Source organism: Pundamilia nyererei, unplaced genomic scaffold (genome assembly GCF_000239375.1).
Source record: "Pundamilia nyererei isolate P.nyererei 1_Seehausen unplaced genomic scaffold, PunNye1.0 scaffold00258, whole genome shotgun sequence".
Taxonomy (NCBI): Eukaryota; Metazoa; Chordata; class Actinopteri; order Cichliformes; family Cichlidae; genus Pundamilia; species Pundamilia nyererei.
This window is the reverse complement of record NW_005187659.1, coordinates 566,360-583,993: the sequence shown is the minus strand read 5'-3', so window position 1 is coordinate 583,993 and position 17,634 is coordinate 566,360. Positions and strand designations below refer to the sequence as shown.

The 17,634-nt window shown below is 40.3% G+C and overlaps 1 protein-coding gene across 2 annotated transcripts in view; it reads left to right on the top strand.

Annotated features, from left to right (window-relative positions):
* col5a3a (collagen, type V, alpha 3a) overlaps positions 1-16,525 on the top strand; it is a 44,304-nt gene extending 27,779 nt beyond the window's left edge. For both annotated transcript variants that reach the window (XM_013915120.1, XM_013915119.1), the window contains 37 exons: positions 282-335; positions 677-730; positions 862-906; positions 1,121-1,174; positions 1,474-1,518; positions 1,629-1,682; positions 1,791-1,844; positions 1,976-2,029; positions 2,146-2,253; positions 2,512-2,601; positions 2,822-2,875; positions 3,072-3,179; positions 3,492-3,599; positions 3,685-3,738; positions 3,897-3,950; positions 4,051-4,158; positions 4,264-4,317; positions 7,627-7,680; positions 9,257-9,310; positions 9,438-9,491; positions 9,601-9,708; positions 9,816-9,869; positions 9,970-10,023; positions 10,176-10,229; positions 10,347-10,400; positions 10,496-10,603; positions 10,719-10,772; positions 10,895-10,948; positions 11,037-11,144; positions 11,230-11,283; positions 11,720-11,755; positions 12,212-12,265; positions 12,358-12,658; positions 12,877-12,989; positions 13,116-13,184; positions 13,928-14,161; positions 14,394-16,525. In XM_013915120.1, coding sequence (XP_013770574.1) covers positions 282-335; positions 677-730; positions 862-906; positions 1,121-1,174; positions 1,474-1,518; positions 1,629-1,682; positions 1,791-1,844; positions 1,976-2,029; positions 2,146-2,253; positions 2,512-2,601; positions 2,822-2,875; positions 3,072-3,179; positions 3,492-3,599; positions 3,685-3,738; positions 3,897-3,950; positions 4,051-4,158; positions 4,264-4,317; positions 7,627-7,680; positions 9,257-9,310; positions 9,438-9,491; positions 9,601-9,708; positions 9,816-9,869; positions 9,970-10,023; positions 10,176-10,229; positions 10,347-10,400; positions 10,496-10,603; positions 10,719-10,772; positions 10,895-10,948; positions 11,037-11,144; positions 11,230-11,283; positions 11,720-11,755; positions 12,212-12,265; positions 12,358-12,658; positions 12,877-12,989; positions 13,116-13,184; positions 13,928-14,161; positions 14,394-14,540 — 2,970 coding nt within the window. In that variant the 3' untranslated portion in view covers positions 14,541-16,525. The remainder of the gene's footprint in view (positions 1-281; positions 336-676; positions 731-861; positions 907-1,120; positions 1,175-1,473; positions 1,519-1,628; positions 1,683-1,790; positions 1,845-1,975; positions 2,030-2,145; positions 2,254-2,511; positions 2,602-2,821; positions 2,876-3,071; positions 3,180-3,491; positions 3,600-3,684; positions 3,739-3,896; positions 3,951-4,050; positions 4,159-4,263; positions 4,318-7,626; positions 7,681-9,256; positions 9,311-9,437; positions 9,492-9,600; positions 9,709-9,815; positions 9,870-9,969; positions 10,024-10,175; positions 10,230-10,346; positions 10,401-10,495; positions 10,604-10,718; positions 10,773-10,894; positions 10,949-11,036; positions 11,145-11,229; positions 11,284-11,719; positions 11,756-12,211; positions 12,266-12,357; positions 12,659-12,876; positions 12,990-13,115; positions 13,185-13,927; positions 14,162-14,393) is intronic.
* Positions 16,526-17,634: the final 1,109 nt, after the last annotated feature.

Genomic DNA, 17,634 nt, shown 5'->3' with positions numbered 1-17,634 from the left:
AAAATTTCACAAAAATACTGAACATATGGATTTTAATGGCCTTACATTTATTACGACGCATTATACCCCAGTCCTGAGGCGAAATTGCCACTGCACCGGTGTGCATGTATTAGCTATTAATCTTTATGTCATCACTTTATGCAGTAATACAGACATTGCTTGCTGGTTTGGCACAATAATAATGTGCAGTACATTATAAATATCTTGACTGGTTATGGGTTTTTCTATTTAATACTTGCCTTATTTCTTCCTTCTCTATTTTTTGTCTTTTCTCTCTCCAGGGTAACCTTGGAGTGCCCGGTTTGCCAGGATACCCAGGAAGACAAGGTCCTAAGGTGATTTAGTGTTGATGGGCTATTATGATCAGTTAATGTATCCCCTGGTCCTTTATCAGAGCTTTAAGAAGAAAGATGTGTGTCACTGGCTGGACTGTTTCCTGTCTGATTAAAAATAAAGGATGATGAATAGCATATTAAAAAAGGCTATTTTATTTATAGTTCATTAGTGACATCAATTCATTACATGTTGATGAATGGTGTGTTTAAGGCTGTGTTGAGCTCATGGATTAGATTTGCTTTAATTTGATACAGTAGTTAATTATAAGTTAATGAGACATTAGGAGTGATGTCTGATAAATGGAGGGCTGAGGCTGATTAACCTCTACTTGTGTCTCCAGGGATCACTTGGCTTCCCTGGTGTGGCCGGGGTCCCAGGAGAGAAAGGACGAAGGGTGAGAGCTATATGAACATTTTAATACACATTACATTCTGACTTTTACACGATTTGCATTTACATTTATTATGTAGGGGATATGTATTGAAGTAACTGACTGATGAATACTTGTTACCCTTTACAATGCAGGGCCCAGCTGGTCAGCAAGGCACCGGTGGGCAAAGAGGTCCTACTGTGAGTACAGCTTTAGGTGCCCTGCCTACACACCATTTTATTTTAATATAGAAACCCAAGTATACTCAGTCTAATTATATATGGTATATCAATGTGATAACTTGTGACTCACACGGTTACATCACTACAATGTTGTCATATTACAACATATTTGTGTTCCACCTCCTGATAATTCATCAATGTGCTAATAAGCCTGCTGTTTGTTTTCCAATAGGGAGCCCACGGGGGAAGAGGAGGAAAGGGACCAACTGGAAAGCCTGGAGAAAAGGTACATGTAGTGTCATAAACAAAGATTATGTCCATGCACACATTTACACACACCTGGCTAACTCATAAAGTATGGATTAATGCTTTGACAAAGTGCAAACTGGTTGTTGCTTTGCAATTCTTGATGGCAGGCCATCTGGCACGCTACTGTCTAGAAGGGGATACTTCAATTTATACTCTCACCCTCAAAGAGCAATTTGGGAAAGCTAAAAATTTGTTGGCAGTCCGAAAACTAAAAATGTTTGAGTGTCTGATTTCTAGCTATACATTCATTTGCCTTTTGCCTTTTTAATTTGTTAGGGTGCTGCTGGACAAGATGGTCCTCCAGGGTCCCCTGGAGAACAGGTAATGTTTTTAACTACTTCATAATAAATATGATACATTTAGCACCTTTTTTTTTGTGTGTGAAATCTTGGCATCATAGCTATGTTTTGATAACCTGCCTTATCTGTTAGGGTCCTCGAGGACCACAGGGAAGACACGGTGAACCAGGACCTAAAGGGCCTAATGTGAGTGGGCTACAATGTGTTTGTCCTTTGGTTTACTTTACCCAATATTTATATTGACCTTTGATGATTTGTTTATTATAGTCATATCAGAAAATTCTTCTTTTGCAGGGTCCACCTGGAAAGGATGGAATACCAGGCCATCCAGGTCAGAGGGGAGAACCAGTGAGTCACTTTTGATCTACTGTAAACAATTGATAAAAACACAATGCCTTTTGATAATCAATCATCATATAAAAGGATCAGCTCCCCTCAATTGTGACAGAGGGTCACAACTAGCACTTCTTTTTCTGTAGGGCTTCCAAGGAAAGAATGGGCCCCCAGGCCCCCCAGGTGTGGTTGGACCACAGGTAAGAAAATCAACAATTTTTAATTCAATTTTTAATAAACTGGTTGTTTTTCACAAATGACATCTACAATAACTACCTACCATCTGCTATGTGCTGTATGCTATGGTTGCTTTTAGGGCAAATCTGGTGAGACAGGACCAACAGGAGATAGAGGTCATCCAGGTGCACCAGGGCCACCAGGTGAGCATGGTTTACCAGGAACTGCCGGAAAAGAGGGCGCCAAGGTGAGTACTTTTCATCATGATGTTTGGCTCATAATCACCTACCAGTATTGCCTTATCACTGTTATATTAGATAAAGCCCAAAGATTCTCTCAGCACTCCCAGAATATCTCTTGGATCTCATCCTGTCCTCTAATTTTCCAATAAACGACACATGAAACCAGACAGTTTCGAGTGTATGATGGCCTATAAGTGATAAATGTTCTTCCTTGGTGTGACTGTCTGGTTGGTATATGAAGGCCAATTATTTGCTCTTTCTAGGGAGACCCAGGTCCATCAGGTGCCCCTGGGAAGAGTGGCCCTGTTGGGCTTAAAGGCTTCAGAGGGAGCAGAGGGACGCCTGGCCAAACAGTAACAAAATTTTTCATATACCTAATATCTATACTGTGCTGACTGCTAACAGCAATTGATGAGTCAGGTTTTTGCACTTAATTAGAGTACTTACATTTACTATAGGTACTCTAATTCATGTGATTGCCTTTAGATCCCAAGTTAAGAATTTTGCAAATTAAAGGTGTAAAAAGATTTGTTGTCCCAGGATTGTGAAGGCTGTTTGTTTCTGTGTCTCCAGGGTCCTGCAGGTTTGAAGGGGGGAGAAGGCCTACCAGGTGTCGCTGGACCTATTGTACGTCTAATTTGTTGAAATTGCTTTCCCATCCTATTCCCTGCTCCATTTTCTGCCGCTATATTTTATAGAATACTAGGACATATGAAGCAGGAGGCTGTTTCCATGGTGACCAGTGATCGTGACCGTTGCGTTAAATCAAATAGTGAATCATGTGATATAGTTCTCTCACCTCGCTATCTCTTCTTTTTTCCAGGGTTCCACTGGAGAGAGGGGTCCCGCTGGGCCGGCTGGCGCTATTGGCCAGCCAGGACGCCCTGGCGGCATTGGTCCTGCTGGGCCGATGGGAGAGAAAGGCGAGCCAGTAAGATTTGGAACATTGCTAATTTTGTTTCTTATGCAACAATGTCCACTAACACGTATGGTACAATCACCTCCCACCACTGGGTAATAAGCAACGTGTGCTCTCACTTTGGAATGTGATATTATGAGCCAGAGAGCAGGAGAAAGGTAAAGAAGACAGTGAGAGGATATATAAGTGTGATCATGTCTGCTTTCCTGAAAGTGGGTTTTTTTTCCTGGTGTGACACATTAATCAATGTGTTGTGTTGCTTAATGAGAATAACAGTTATAATATATAATATAGATATATGCTGTTTTGCTATCTGTTTGCTAGGGAGAGAAAGGACCTCCAGGGCCAGCTGGGCGTGATGGAGAACTGGGACCAAGAGGGCTGCCAGGGGCTGCAGGACCTCCTGGGCCTCCAGGGGAGGATGGAGACAAGGTGTAGTGAACAGTTAACATTTGCAACCTTTGTTCTTGCTGATTTTTGGACTTAGTTTTTCATGTGTTTGCACTTACCTTGATAGGGAGAAACAGGAGTACCAGGCCAGAAGGGTAGCAAAGGAGACAAAGGGGAAGCTGTGAGTATGCGTTTTTAAGTATAAGCATGACTGTGAATCACCAGGAGGTGGGGGATAAAGGGTTATGAATGATTTGTCATAATTTAGAAAGCCTGAGCCTTTAATCGTGTTCTTCCATCAGTAAATATGTATTGAACTTTCAGTCCGCTCCTTTATAGGGACCCCCAGGACCTGTTGGAATTCAAGGACCTGTGGGTCAGCCAGGACTGCCGGTATGTGCCACAATTTAAAAACAATAAAAAAACCCATAAAGGTTGGCTTGAACTGTGCAATTGTGCAATGCGGACTTGTCTGCGTCTGTGTTTGTTTTAGGGTGCAGATGGTGAACCAGGTCCTCGTGGGCAGCAGGGCATGAATGGGGCAAAAGGAGATGAAGGACCTAGAGGCTTTAAGGGAGGATCTGGTCCTTCTGGACTACAGGTAAAAAAAAAAAAAAGCACTGAATTTCAAGAGTGACTATGTCTCCATAATTATAATAGAGTATTTCCTTTCCCTTCTCATGCCTATCACTATACTTCTTTGTAGGGAATGCCAGGACCACCAGGGGAGAAAGGAGAGAGTGGGCATGTTGGCTCAATGGTGAATACTGCACAGCAATCTCAGCACATACATCATTCATCTCATGTCCATTAGGTCCACTGCTGCTTTCAGGTTGCTTCTGACTCATCACTTCTCTGAGATCTTACATCATTATCTTTTTGACTACCCATAATCTTTTTCAATATTAAACACTATTTCTCACTTCATCTAAAAACCTTTAAATATGTTTCTTTAATTTTTTCACTTTATCAAGAACAGTTTAATCTCTTTGAAAACTGTATCTGTATGTATGTATTTAGTAATGGGAAACAATTATTTACAAGAAAGATATTAGACCATAGGATCCGTAGCCTTTGCAAATAGTGTGTAAATTTACACTTTACACATTCACATGATATACATTTTTCCTCATCCATGATGAGGAAATTGGGCATTACAGTGGTGCAGTGGTTATCACTGTCACCTCACAGCAAGAAGGTTTGAATCCCAGTGCAAAGACATGCAATTATCTGAGTTATATTATTTGGTGATTTTAAATTGGCTGTAGGTGTGAGTGCAAATTTCAGGCTGTCTAGCATGTCCAGCGTGTAACCCTCATCTCGTCCTATGACAGCTGGGATAGGCTTCAGCCCCCACTCTAGCCCCGAGTTGGATAAGTGGAGGAAAATGGTCTTATTAGCATTATTATGTGTGAGATTATAGAAGTTATTGCCCAGCTCATACAAATGAAACTGCTTTTTATTGGTCCCAGCATTCCTTTTGACTTATTACTTTTGCATTTTCCCGCGGAACAACAAATACCATCCCCTTTCTGTGGGACTAAAAGGAGATGGAAAGACAAAGCTGGCAAGATTAGAATAATTCATTAAAAAATTCACCACTATTTAGTTCATTATGTTTTGTTACAATTTCTGTTTCTGGATAGATATACACAGCTGCACAAAAATAATGAGTATGATAGTTTTCTCCAGGACAATAAACATAAAAAGAATTAAAGAAAGAATAAGTGATGAAATTCAGTAAGTGTATAATAGAATATGTCTTTATTTTAGAGAGATGGCTCCAATGAAAAGATGTAATAGCTAAATGTTATTTTAGGATATACATTTTTTCTTTAAATTGCTTATTATGGAAAAAAAAAGACTTCTAATGAGACAACAAAGGAGGCAAAATTGTTTTATTTTTAAGATTCTGGTGTTTGTATTGCACAGTTTTAAGGTATCTGCAGTCAATAGTTGGTACACAGACGCCCCACCTGAGCTTTAATTAGTACTACCTATTTAGTTCATTAGCACCAGCTGTGCTGAATCTGCTGCTGCGGTTTAAACTTGTGAGTCACCCTTTCCTCTGCCGATAATCATTAACATTTACCACCGTGAAATTGGGGGATGTGTTGTTGCATGGGGCTGGTTTTTCTGAGGTCAGTGATTAGTGCTGATGTTTTTACAAGAGGTAAGACTGATATCCAAAGAAAATCCAGTCTTGGCTTTTCCAGTTTATTGTGAGCCAAATGCACACAAATTAAAGAGGAGTCAACTACATCCTGAAATAAGGCTGTTCTGTCAAAGCTTGTGTAGGTTTTCTGTGGATACACTGGTCTCCTTTCACTGTCGAAAGAAATGCACATTAGATTAAGTGGTGATTCTAAATTGGTTTTATTTATGGATGTGAGTGGGAATCACTGTATGTGTCCCTGCAATGGACTGGCAACCTTCCTAGGATGCCCAACACCTCCTGGCCAGTGATAGCTGAGCTCCAGCTGCTCTGGGACCTCATGTGGACAAGTGCTTAAGAAAATGCCTCCAGTAGTGTTCCCCTTAAAACATGCTTGAAAACCGTAATAACTGACAAATTCCACCTTGGAGGAATTTATGAAAACCTAGCTATATTTGTGTTTTCCCAATAACAGACATTTTGATACGCAGGCAGTGTGACTTGTCATAACAGCAAAAGCACAAGTAAAACTAATAATGTTAACTACGGTTCCGCTCCAGGTAATGATCCCAGTAAGCCGTGTCAGAGAGCCAGCATGCACAATATCATAGCGAGCAAAAGATTTTAGTAGAGACATATCACAGCAGTGACATAATGACACGCTTAACAAATGAGCAATCCTTAAGACTTCTTATAGTCCCTCATTAGCTCCATAGCAGTCAATGTTATGCTGACAGATCAGTCATTAAAATCTGGCATGTAAATTTGGGCATTTGGTTATATTTTATAAATAATTATTATTAGTTGAAAGAAAGCTATTTAAATGCATTAACCTGTAATATCGCTACATCATTTTTAATCTGTGATTTAAGGCCAAGATTGAAAAGTAGTAGTACCCAATAGACCTTGGCTTCATGTGTAAGAAAGATTATCCCAGGAAATGAATAGGTCATTCTGTATGTGAAAGAAAGAAATAAGATAAATAAAAACAGAAAAAGAAGCAGTGACAGAAAGGAGGCAGTGGAGCAATGGAGTGGAAGGAAGAGGCGGGGCTCTTATTGTGAGCAGGAAGACGGTGTGACAGCTGCTAATCAGATTAGCCTCAGCCTTGGCCGTCTAATGAGCATCCTCCTTTGTGACAGTCATCTCACAACGCTGTCAGCCATGAACACACGCTCAACAAGATTCTCTATAGCCCCTCTTCTCCACAGCCAGATTAGGGAGGGAATGCATTAAAATGGAACCAAAACAAGAGAGAGGGAGAGAAGAGAGATGCTGAGGACTCAGTGGGGAAGTTTCATTCATGTGTGAGTGCCGCGGATCACAGAATTCTTCCCCCTAATGCCGAAGTATTTCTCCACCAGAAGGATATGTGTTTCCTCTAGTCCCACATAGTCTCTCTCTGGGCAGATTGTCTGTCTTTCTGTTTCAGTGTCTTTGCAACACAAGGTTCCCTCCAAGACTTCAGAGTGATTCAGAGCGCTGCTCAGCATCTACTCAACTGAAACTGAAGCCGAGCACATTTAGGATTAATTGCTTGGCGCTCTCTTGAGCAACACAGAAGAGTCAAATCACATGCTGTCCCTGGTTTGAAGAATATGGTCTTGCACATCACAGGATAGATGTTTCTTATTAATAAGAGAGAATATGAGAGAGGATGTTTGGGGAATTTGAGAACGAATCGGAGCCTGTGTCATACTGAGGATAACTGTCTGACCTGTGTGGATGTCTTCACCGTGTCACTACGATAGTATTCATAGATACTTAGTTCCATTTCATAAACAATTCAACATGGACTTTAATTTAAAAGCACTAGCTAATGCACTACTTACATTCAGTTACATTCAGCTGCATTTCTGTTGTTATTATTATCATTATAATTTTTAGTTAAACATGTCATTTCTGTCTTCACAGGGGCCTCCAGGACAGCCGGGTCCACGCGGTCCTCAAGGGCCAATTGGGGGAGAGGTAGTTTTTTCATTTTTTAAAATATCTTTTTTAATTACATACCTAGATATAAATACTGCACTATTATACTACATTTATTACAAAGGTAGTTTCAATAAACATAAAGAAAGAGACAACTATACATGTACAAAAAGTTCCATCACTTGCCCATAGTCTTGAAAAATCTCAAAGCACTCATTGTGGAGCATGATCTAAATTCATTTTTATTTCATCTAAACTGATTTTAATGTCAGAGGCATTTTCTCCTGAAAGTTGAAATCTTTTTTGGCTACAAAATTCTCTGATAGATTTTTGTTCAGGACTTAGTCTTAATGTTTATAAAGCTGTTCATATGCATGCAAAACATGGACTGGAAAATGCACAAAGTGAAGAAACAAGTGTTAAATTAGTTAAAACAATAAATGCACCAGCACAGTTTGCTTGATTTAGTAATGCTAATCAGCATAATCAGTATTACCAGATATTCTAATTTGCCTCTCGTGATGAATAGATGTGCATAACTTTTCATAATTACTCTGCCATGATCCTTTAACTTTTCAGATCATTTTCAGAGCTTTGAAAATATTTATTCTTTGTTCTTGATCTGGTCTTTAGGAAAATAAGTCATTAAGATTTCATTAGCATTTTTGTCATTTAATACATTTTTAAAGTATAAAGTCTGTAAATACTGAAGTAACACACACCTTGTGCAAGCATTAAAATAACAGATACACAGTACTATCAAAAATACCAATGTAATAGCTCGTGCGGTGAAATACAAAGCACAATGCTTTGTATTTTCCAGCCCTTCATCTATACAGTCTCTTTTCAGCACTTCCTTCCACGCTGCCTTTGAAACTTGAATTATTAAATAGAATTAGGATATAATCCCCGGGAGAGAGTTATATTTACTGCTCTATGAATCATTAAGAAGTATTAGACTATTATCCTTGAGAGGCAGTTATATTTACCTCTAGTAATGGCCGTCCCTCTACAGCCTCTCATGCCAGTCAATTATTTAGCAGTAAGTTGCAGAAAGCATATGAGCCACACTTTTGCTTCATCACAGGAAGCTTGGAAATACAGCGGTGCAGAGGTGGTTGGATCCATAAATGGACCGGTACATGGAATAGTGGGAAAGAGTGAAATGGGGGTGAGACAGCATGTGAGGAAAGCAGTTGACAGCATGAGTTCAGTAGTAGTGCGTGGCTGTATTCAACTCCCAGGCTTGTGCACTCTACCAAAAACATGTTTTTTTCTGGGTTTGTCTCTAGACACAGGGCAAAGTACACTGACATATGTGTGTGCATAATAACATACTTGCACAAACAAACAAACCAAGTGATAGAAAGAGAGGAAATAGAATATCCACCCTCTGTGATTTAGACAATATCCACACAGCAAATCTGACAGTATTTTCTTGTGTTGTGAAAACTCTGTTCCAGTTTCTGCCTTCTGTGGGAAAACTGCTGACAAACAAACACAAAATACTGCAGAATGCTGCAAAAATTGATTTTCAAAAATCAGATGAATATTTGAAACTCACCCTTGTTTTATGATGCTGCAGTTCAAGCTGTTCTCTCTCCTCCTGCCACAGGGCCCACCTGGAATGCCTGGTGGAGTCGGACAGCCTGGACTTGTTGGAGAGAAGGTCAGCGTTTCCCATTAGTAAAGACACGTGTGTGCATATGCACATACAGTAGAATAGTAGTGGTTTGTGTGTGTGTAAACGTGAACTTGTGTGTATAGAGTGTTATCAATTTTTCCCTCACCATCAGGGTGATGATGGAGAAGCTGGAGACCCTGGACCAGCTGGAGAGCCTGGCATTGCTGTGAGTCACATTACCTTTATGCCATCTTCTGGTCTTTTTAAGTTCATTTTATCTTTCCTTAGGCTCCTTAACCTTTCAAGGATTGTCATTACATTTGCTGGTGTCTCAGGGTCCCAAAGGCGATGTCGGAGAAAAGGGGGATTCTGGTCCTCCCGGTGCAGCTGGCCCCCCTGGGCCCAGAGGAACACCAGGAGAAGACGGACCCAAAGGCAACCTTGTTAGTCTCTGCAGATCAGTGACATTTTATTGCTTTCTTACTATTAGGCCGGCTAGTCCTTTAGTGCCACATATGATGCTTTTTTAACTCACTGCTTTTGCCTGTAGGGTCCTATTGGATTCCCTGGAGATGCAGGGCCCCCTGGTGAGCTTGGTGTCAAGGTCAGAGCTAATGTTTCTATTTACTGTCGTATTCAGTTTTTTTTGTTGTTGTTGTTGATTTTTTTTAGTCTCTATTCTTACATTACATTGATTTGTTCAGGGAGTCGATGGTGCATCAGGACCTAAAGGAGATAGTGGAGATCCCGGCAAAGCAGTAAACAGCAATGTTTCTTTTAACATTCATTTTTTATAAGATTAATTGAAATCTTGTTCATTTGTTGACACAGTGACATTAAGTAAAGGTTGCCAGTTTCTTTCCAACTGATGGGAATTTCTTTTTCTTTTTTTCCCCTCTTATTTCTGCAGGGACCGCCAGGGGCTTCAGGAGAGCCTGGTCCTCCAGGACCACCTGGAAGGAGGGTAATCGTAGTTTACAGTATATATATTGTATATATATTTTTTTGCATGTATAGGTATATGAAGTGTTTATTTGCAGATAATACTCATGCTCATGCCATTCTCTGCTGTTTTTTTCAGGGCCATGTCGGTGCTGCAGGAAAAGAAGGAAAGCAAGGCATGAAGGGAGCTAAGGTAAGCTCAAAAAACAGTGATCTCTCTGAAGAATCCTTTTTTGATCTATTTTGCTATTGATGCCTTGCTCTTGCATCTGTCTCCTGGCTCTGTAGGGGACAAGTGGACCCCCGGGATCAGTGGGGAAGACAGGCCCAGTGGGACCCCAAGGACAGCCAGGAAGGTCTGGTCCAGAAGGGTTTCGAGGCATTCCAGGTCCAGCGGTATGTATATGGATGCAAAATTGTATTTTTAATTCAAAGGTGGCATAATATTAGGAAACTGAAATTGACTTTGAATACCATACACATTGATATTTTGTGTGTGTGTTTTTTGCAGGGTGAACCAGGATTAAATGGACCGCTAGGGCAGACTGGACCACCAGGACCAATAGTAGGATTCTTATATGTGGCTAATATTTGAATCGGTTTTCATAAAATAATGAAAACAGAAAAAATTATATTTTGTACACTCTACATTACTGATGTAAATAATACATTTGACTGTGTAAACAGGGGCCACCAGGACTCCCAGGATTAAGAGGAGATCCTGGTAGCAAGGGCGATAAAGTGAGTGTTTAGCTTTCGACAGAGAGGCCGTTTTGCACCAGTCTAAATATAATGACACAGTGATGATGAACCATGTCTCTATTTGCAGGGTCATGGTGGGCTGATTGGTCTAATTGGCCCCCCGGGAGAACCAGGTGAGAAAGGAGACAGAGGCCTGCCAGGAAACCAGGGTGCACAAGGATCCAAAGGAGATGAGGTATATATGGTTGCAGCAAGGAACACCAATACATGCAGAACGTCAGTCTACAAACAAGATATGATAAATCTTTGCTTATATCCAGGGTATGAATGGTCCTCCTGGACCCACTGGCCCACCAGGACCACCTGGACTCGCAGTAAGTGTTACACAGCAGCCCTTAAGACAGTGTCCTCTTTTTCATCTACTGCATGCATGTATAAATAATCGTTTTGAGTGGTCATACATGGTGGATCCTTAGATTTTTGCTTAGGCCAATACATTAGTATTTGCATGAGCATTTGTATGCAGCTATGTCAGTAAATTTTGTCTTGTTTATACTTTTTCGTAAAATAATTTCCAACAAATTAATGTAAAACACACCTCAACAAGCTTGAAATGCATAAATAATAAATAATAACTTATTATGACCCAACATAGCAGCTGGCTTGCAGATTATTGTTGCTATTGAGAAGGTGCCTGATTAGTATTTTGCAGTGCTTTCTTGAGTAATTAGATCATTTTCTAATCTTTAATAGCTGCTAAAAATTTATGTATGTTTTTAGTACTAACATACTCATCATCTCCTCTCTTAGGGTGCAGCTGGCCAGAAAGGATCTAAGGGAGAAACGGTGAGCTAAGTAATTTCTCTTATTTATACATTGCTCTTCCTGTGTTCACACCTCTGCTTCGTAAGCAGCTGCTGGGAACATATGCCGGGGAAGAGAGAGAAAGTACCTTTGTTGGCTTAAATGTACCATGCTTCATAATCATAATACTCTGCTGTGTTTACGGCATGTCTTTGGAACTAAAAGCCTGCTGTACAGCCATGCTTGCCTTGTGTCTGATTTTTCCATTGGGCCTATTTAATAGGATTTGGCTCTGGTTTGTGTGATGTTATGAAAACTAGTATAGTGTGTCTTGAGAGTGAAGGCTTTGGCCACAGCGTGCTGATGCGCACAGCTGGATAATCCTTTAAAGCGGCATCCATATCTGGCCGGATAATGTCAGAATTTAGCCTAGAGGCCCTAGAGAGGCTACAGGTGAGACATGATTGACATAAAGTTTTGTCCCCTTCTATTTCCCAGGGTGTCATTGGTCCCAGAGGAGATCCGGGTCCTGCTGGTCCCCCAGGACCTCCAGTGAGTACCTGCAATAATCCACTTTGTGACCTCAGTTCTGGTTTTATCCTCTTTCTTTTTATTTGACCCCTTTTTGACTCTGCTTCCCTTAGGGACTGCCTGCAACAATCATTGCGCCCCTTCCTATCATGGAAGGCAGGCGGAAGAGAAGAAGGCACTCGGAACGGACAAGAAGAGCAGCCCCACCTAGGGATGACAATATAGAATTGGACATGGAGGAGCCCCTCCAAGGAGACCAGCCTCTGGAGGAAGTTGAAGGAATGGAAGAAGTGTTTGCCACGCTGTCTTCTATGAAAAACGAAGTGGAGCTCATGAGACGGCCTCTTGGATCCTTTGAGAGCCCTGCTCGGACATGCAAAGAGCTCATGATGGTTCAACCGAAATACAAAGATGGTTAGCAAGAAATATGCTTAGTAATTAATGCTTCTTTCACCACTTGCTGCCAACAAATATTTAATCAGAAATCTACTTCAAAGAAAAGTGATGTGCATCTTCTTTAACCCTCACCCTTTTAAGTCAAGAGGCTGCTCACTATTTTGTTACCTTAGTTGTTTTCATTATATCAGCATTTGGTGTAATTGATTGATGCCATTATTCTGTGGGTTTTGCAGGTGACTACTGGATAGATCCTAACCAGGGGTGTAACAGAGACTCCATCAAGGTGTTCTGTAATTTCACTGCTGATGGACAGACCTGTCTCTTCCCTGACAAAAAGGCGGAGATGGTGAGTCTCCAGTCTCTTGATAGAAGTCTTTGAAATGCACAAATCAGACAACAAATTGCTCACTATATCCCTCGATCCTTATAATTTTGCACTACAAACAGTACTTGTGTTCTTCTTTGTATCTAGGTGAAATTAGCAGCATGGAACAAAGAGAAACCAGGAAGCTGGTACAGCCAATTCAGGAGAGGCAAGCAGGTACAACAAAAATAAACATATTATTAAACCTAACCAACCCCACCTCCTAGCATTAATCTCAAGTAGTTCCAAACGCCTGGCAGTTCTTTTCAGGTAAACTACTTATCCGAGCTGCTGTTAGGTAATTTACCTGAGTGATACTAATGTTTAGGATTATGTTCATGTGATTCTGTAGATGTGCGTTTGTGTGTCCATCCAAGTGCACCTGGTTGCAAACATATTTTTGTGCTTCTCTGTAAATCTCTTTACTGTGTAATTTTATAATAATTTAGTAGATCACATGCAATGACATAGCTAATATGATATTGCCAGCCTTTGATTTCAGCAGTCAGAATGACTCACACAGTCACTGGCAGCTGTGTCTCATTGACTAGTATTCGTGGTCTCTCATGTGCACCTATTTAGAGGTCTCATAACCCTCTCAGATAATCACAGAGCTGCCAGTTGTAATTCACTGACTCATTCACACCAGGTCATTGGAATAGATTATTTTTTTCCTTCCCTTAATTCCATTGCTTTCTAATTTTCCTTCACTGTCATTTTCACCCTTGCACATGTAAATGCCTTCATTATAATTTGAAATTATTTAATAACAAGTTATTTTTTCCTAATCTTATTGAGGTGCAGCCTTATTGTTGGGGTGAAAGTGGAGGGTTCTGTGTGCTCTGTGAGATTTGAGTGATGTTTTGAACATTTTTTTTGCTTAGCTTGAACACTAATACCTGTGTATCTGTGGCATTCAGTTCTCCTACAATGACAGAGATGGGAACCCTGTTCATGTAGTTCAGCTGACCTTCCTGAAACTACTAAGTGCCACGGCCAAGCAGTCCTTCACTTATAACTGCCAGAACTCAGCAGGCTGGTTTGACAGCACTTCCCTCTCCTACCAGCATGCCCTCCGCTTCCGGGGGAGCAACGATGAGGAGCTGACACAAGCCAAAAGCCCTTTCATCAATGCAGTGCATGATGGATGCCAGGTCAGTACAGTGACAGTGCCAGGGAAAGGGACTAGCTGCACAAATGGGAATTAACCTTAATGAAGCTAATGTGTTTGTCAATTGTGTTGCTGTTGTCGGCTAGTGTTTGATTCAGTACATGGGTGACTACCAAATCAGTGACTTGAATTAGGATTAAGAGGAAAGTGGAGAGAGGTAGTAGTCGATTTAAGCCGAGCAAATTCCATTAATTGCTTTCATTCTTCTCTTTCAGCTTCGCAAAGGTCAGGAAAAGACTGTCTTAGAGATTGACTCCCCCTCAGCAGAATTACTTCCTATTATAGATGTTGCTCCGGCAGACTTTGGCGGCAGCAACCAGAAGTTTGGATTCCAAGTTGGAAAAGTATGCTTCAATGGTTAACGCTTTGGCAACGACAAACCCATACAAAGGCCTGCGCAGCAAGTTTTCAGCAAGAGAAACTAGGCTTTAACTGCTGCCCCAAACAATATTTATTATGTTATGATCCTGTATGTGGTGGGTTTTATTTAAGACTCTTCAACAGCCAACGACATGGTTTCTATGGCTTTCCAGCAGCGGGAATAATAGTAAGAAAGAAGATATGCAACAATGAGAACAAAGCACGTTTACCAAAGGGAATTATTTCAGTTAAATATATTTAATTTGTTCTTGTGTCTTTGTTTTTTTCCTCATTGTTTCACTATGCTGTAAATGATCCTCTTGAATTTCAAGGACTATGCCACTTGACCATGACCACTTTCACAAACAAGATGGATCTCTGCAATCACACAAAGGAATAGTCTGTATTTTACTGGTAATGGTCACTTGAGTGGTGCTTCGTATCTCATGTTTAACAAAGACTGAGACTGAAAAAAGTCAGAGATGTTGCCACTCTTGCATGCTTGGATTTTACTCTAAAGCCAATTGCATAGCAGTTGTGAACTAGCCTTGCATATTAATTACACAGAAGCACTATAATTAATTTCTTGTGTGCTGGAATGATAAATTATCCTTTTTACCCTTCAACTGCAGTTTGCTCAGTGAATTGCCTTGATTTGTATTCATTTGGTGTAGCTAGTTATTGAACTCGACACTTACTTGAACAAATAAGGTTGTTTCCTTGATTGGACTGCTTTTTGAGCCCATGTTTCTACAGACCAGAGTAGTGTGTAAGTCATCGTAATATTGTCCCTACTGTGGTATACTGTATACTTGCTGTGGCATACCTCAATACCTGGATTGAGGTAAGGCACAAATTGAGAATATGCTGTTTAAATGCTCTCTAGTCTGAACTGCAGTCCTTCAAACCACAAGACATTTCAAGCTTCTCTTAAAGGCTTTTAGAATTGCTGACACAACCTGTTTTCATTTTTCTGCCCTGCTCAGAGGTTTTTGTTTCTCTGTTGTTCATTGTTCATATCTTGCTATCTGAACAAAGTGCATTGCTGTTCACTTGGAACAATTTGCTCTTCAGTGGTGCTAAAGACGATTTTGTTATTTTTGTGTCACTATGTTGTTTGTTTGTATCTTTGGGCAGGATTATAGGACTAGAGAGTGAGAGGGTTACTGCTCTTTCAGCAGCATGAACCATCCTCAGAGGATGGGGACTAGTCTCCTGTTTTTTGCACATCTTCTGGCCAATTTCACAGGGCCTGTAAGAGGAGGTTAGGAACAATTCAGAACACTTAGGCTTTAAATGGAAAAACCAGCTTTAAACCAAATTTATATTTTGCTATTACAGTTAGATAGCAGCTTAATAGCCCCTAAAGTAGAAATTATAACATCAAAACTGGAGTTAGTAATGTTGCAGAAGTAGATCCATCATACATTTTCCGTGGAGATTTTTTTTTTCAAAATCCTTTTTATTGTAGAGCTATGCATCAGAGATTGTCACGTCTCAGTAAAATTACCGTGGGTGCACTTGTAGTGTCACAAGTGTAATTCCATTATTCACTGTCTGTGGAGCAGCTCTGGGATTTTGCTTTAGATAATGTTATTACTACAGTCTGTCTCTGTACGTTGGCTTAAACAGTCTTCTTTGAATTAACAAATGGAGCTGTGAAATATTACAGAAGTTAGATTTCTGTGCAAGTTTTATTAGTTTTTCCTTTAGCAAGTTACATTTTTTTAATCCTCCAAATACCTCCTGTAACATAATTAGTTGACTAATTGTATCTAGCATGTTTAATTTGCTCTGTTTTTTTTCCTAACATTTATACAGTGCCATCATTAACGCCTCTCCTCCTGTCCCATCATGCACTGCCCCTCCTATGTATAGTGTTTGTTGTACTAATTTTATATACTGTACAGAACTTTATGAGCAATAGCCTGTTGTGTGAATGAAAAACGAATGCATTTGTCAAACGTTGGTGTCCAAATAAAAACAAACAAAAATAATTCCGATTTTTTTTTATTTGTTTGTTTATTTAGTTTTGTTTTCCTCTCCCAACCTGACAAGCAGGTTAGAACAACGGCCACGATTACATGTCACTGTCTGCAATGACTGGTCAAAGTTTAATACATAAGACATGCTCTTCAATACAAACTAGTTCTGCAACATTCGCCTAACAAGCATTCAGTCAGAATCCTCACAGAGAAGATGCAATCTACTCTGATGTGTTCTCCAGTTCATTTATTTCAATTAGCGCTCTTTTGGTTCTCAAGAGGGAAGGTGGAGATCAGACAGAAAGGGAATGATGAAACAGTGGATAGCAGGAATAAGAGACGGGGTCAGTAAAGAAATAGACGATAAGCTGTGGAAATGTAATCATTTCTGTTAGAAAAGGGAGAGCTGTGAAAATGACTATTTATGTGAAATAGACTCAAATGATTAGTAAATTCTCACAGAATCATTCCAATACACAGCACTCACATATACACACACTCTAAAGCCCATTCTGTTGCTCACATTAGAGTACAAGTTTCTCATCCCCTTTGGGACCATTGTTCAAGGTTAGCATCAATGGCAGAATAAAGGTTACCATGTTTTTCTCCTTTCTGCTCTCTTCCACTCAATTGAATTTTAACCACACTAAGCTCTTGACCACGAAAGGTCATCTGTTGCCACTATCTCAGAATAATGATCAAGCAGAAGAGCAATGTGACTGTCAATATGGTATTTCCACAGTACTGTGCCCTTTTCTTTTGTCCACATTCCATCTTAGGGCCCACCACTCCTGTGACATTGTTTCCAAAATTTTGTTTCTGCTGTGTGCTAAGCCTTTGTTAGTGCTGTGCACAAATACCATCTCTGCTGATAGATGATAATGTTTCTGACATGCTGATATAGCCAAATAAATCCTCATAATTGCGATGTCAAATATGACAATCATTTGGAAACCACTGTGGTGTGTTTTTTACCATCACACACAGATGCACAGAGCATTGAGAGGAGCTCTTCATCCGACTGATCTGGGAGCTCAGCTCTGTGAAAGCCTGTGAGAATACCATGGAATTGCTCTTTCGTGTCAGGAAAATGGCATTTTAAGCATGCAGA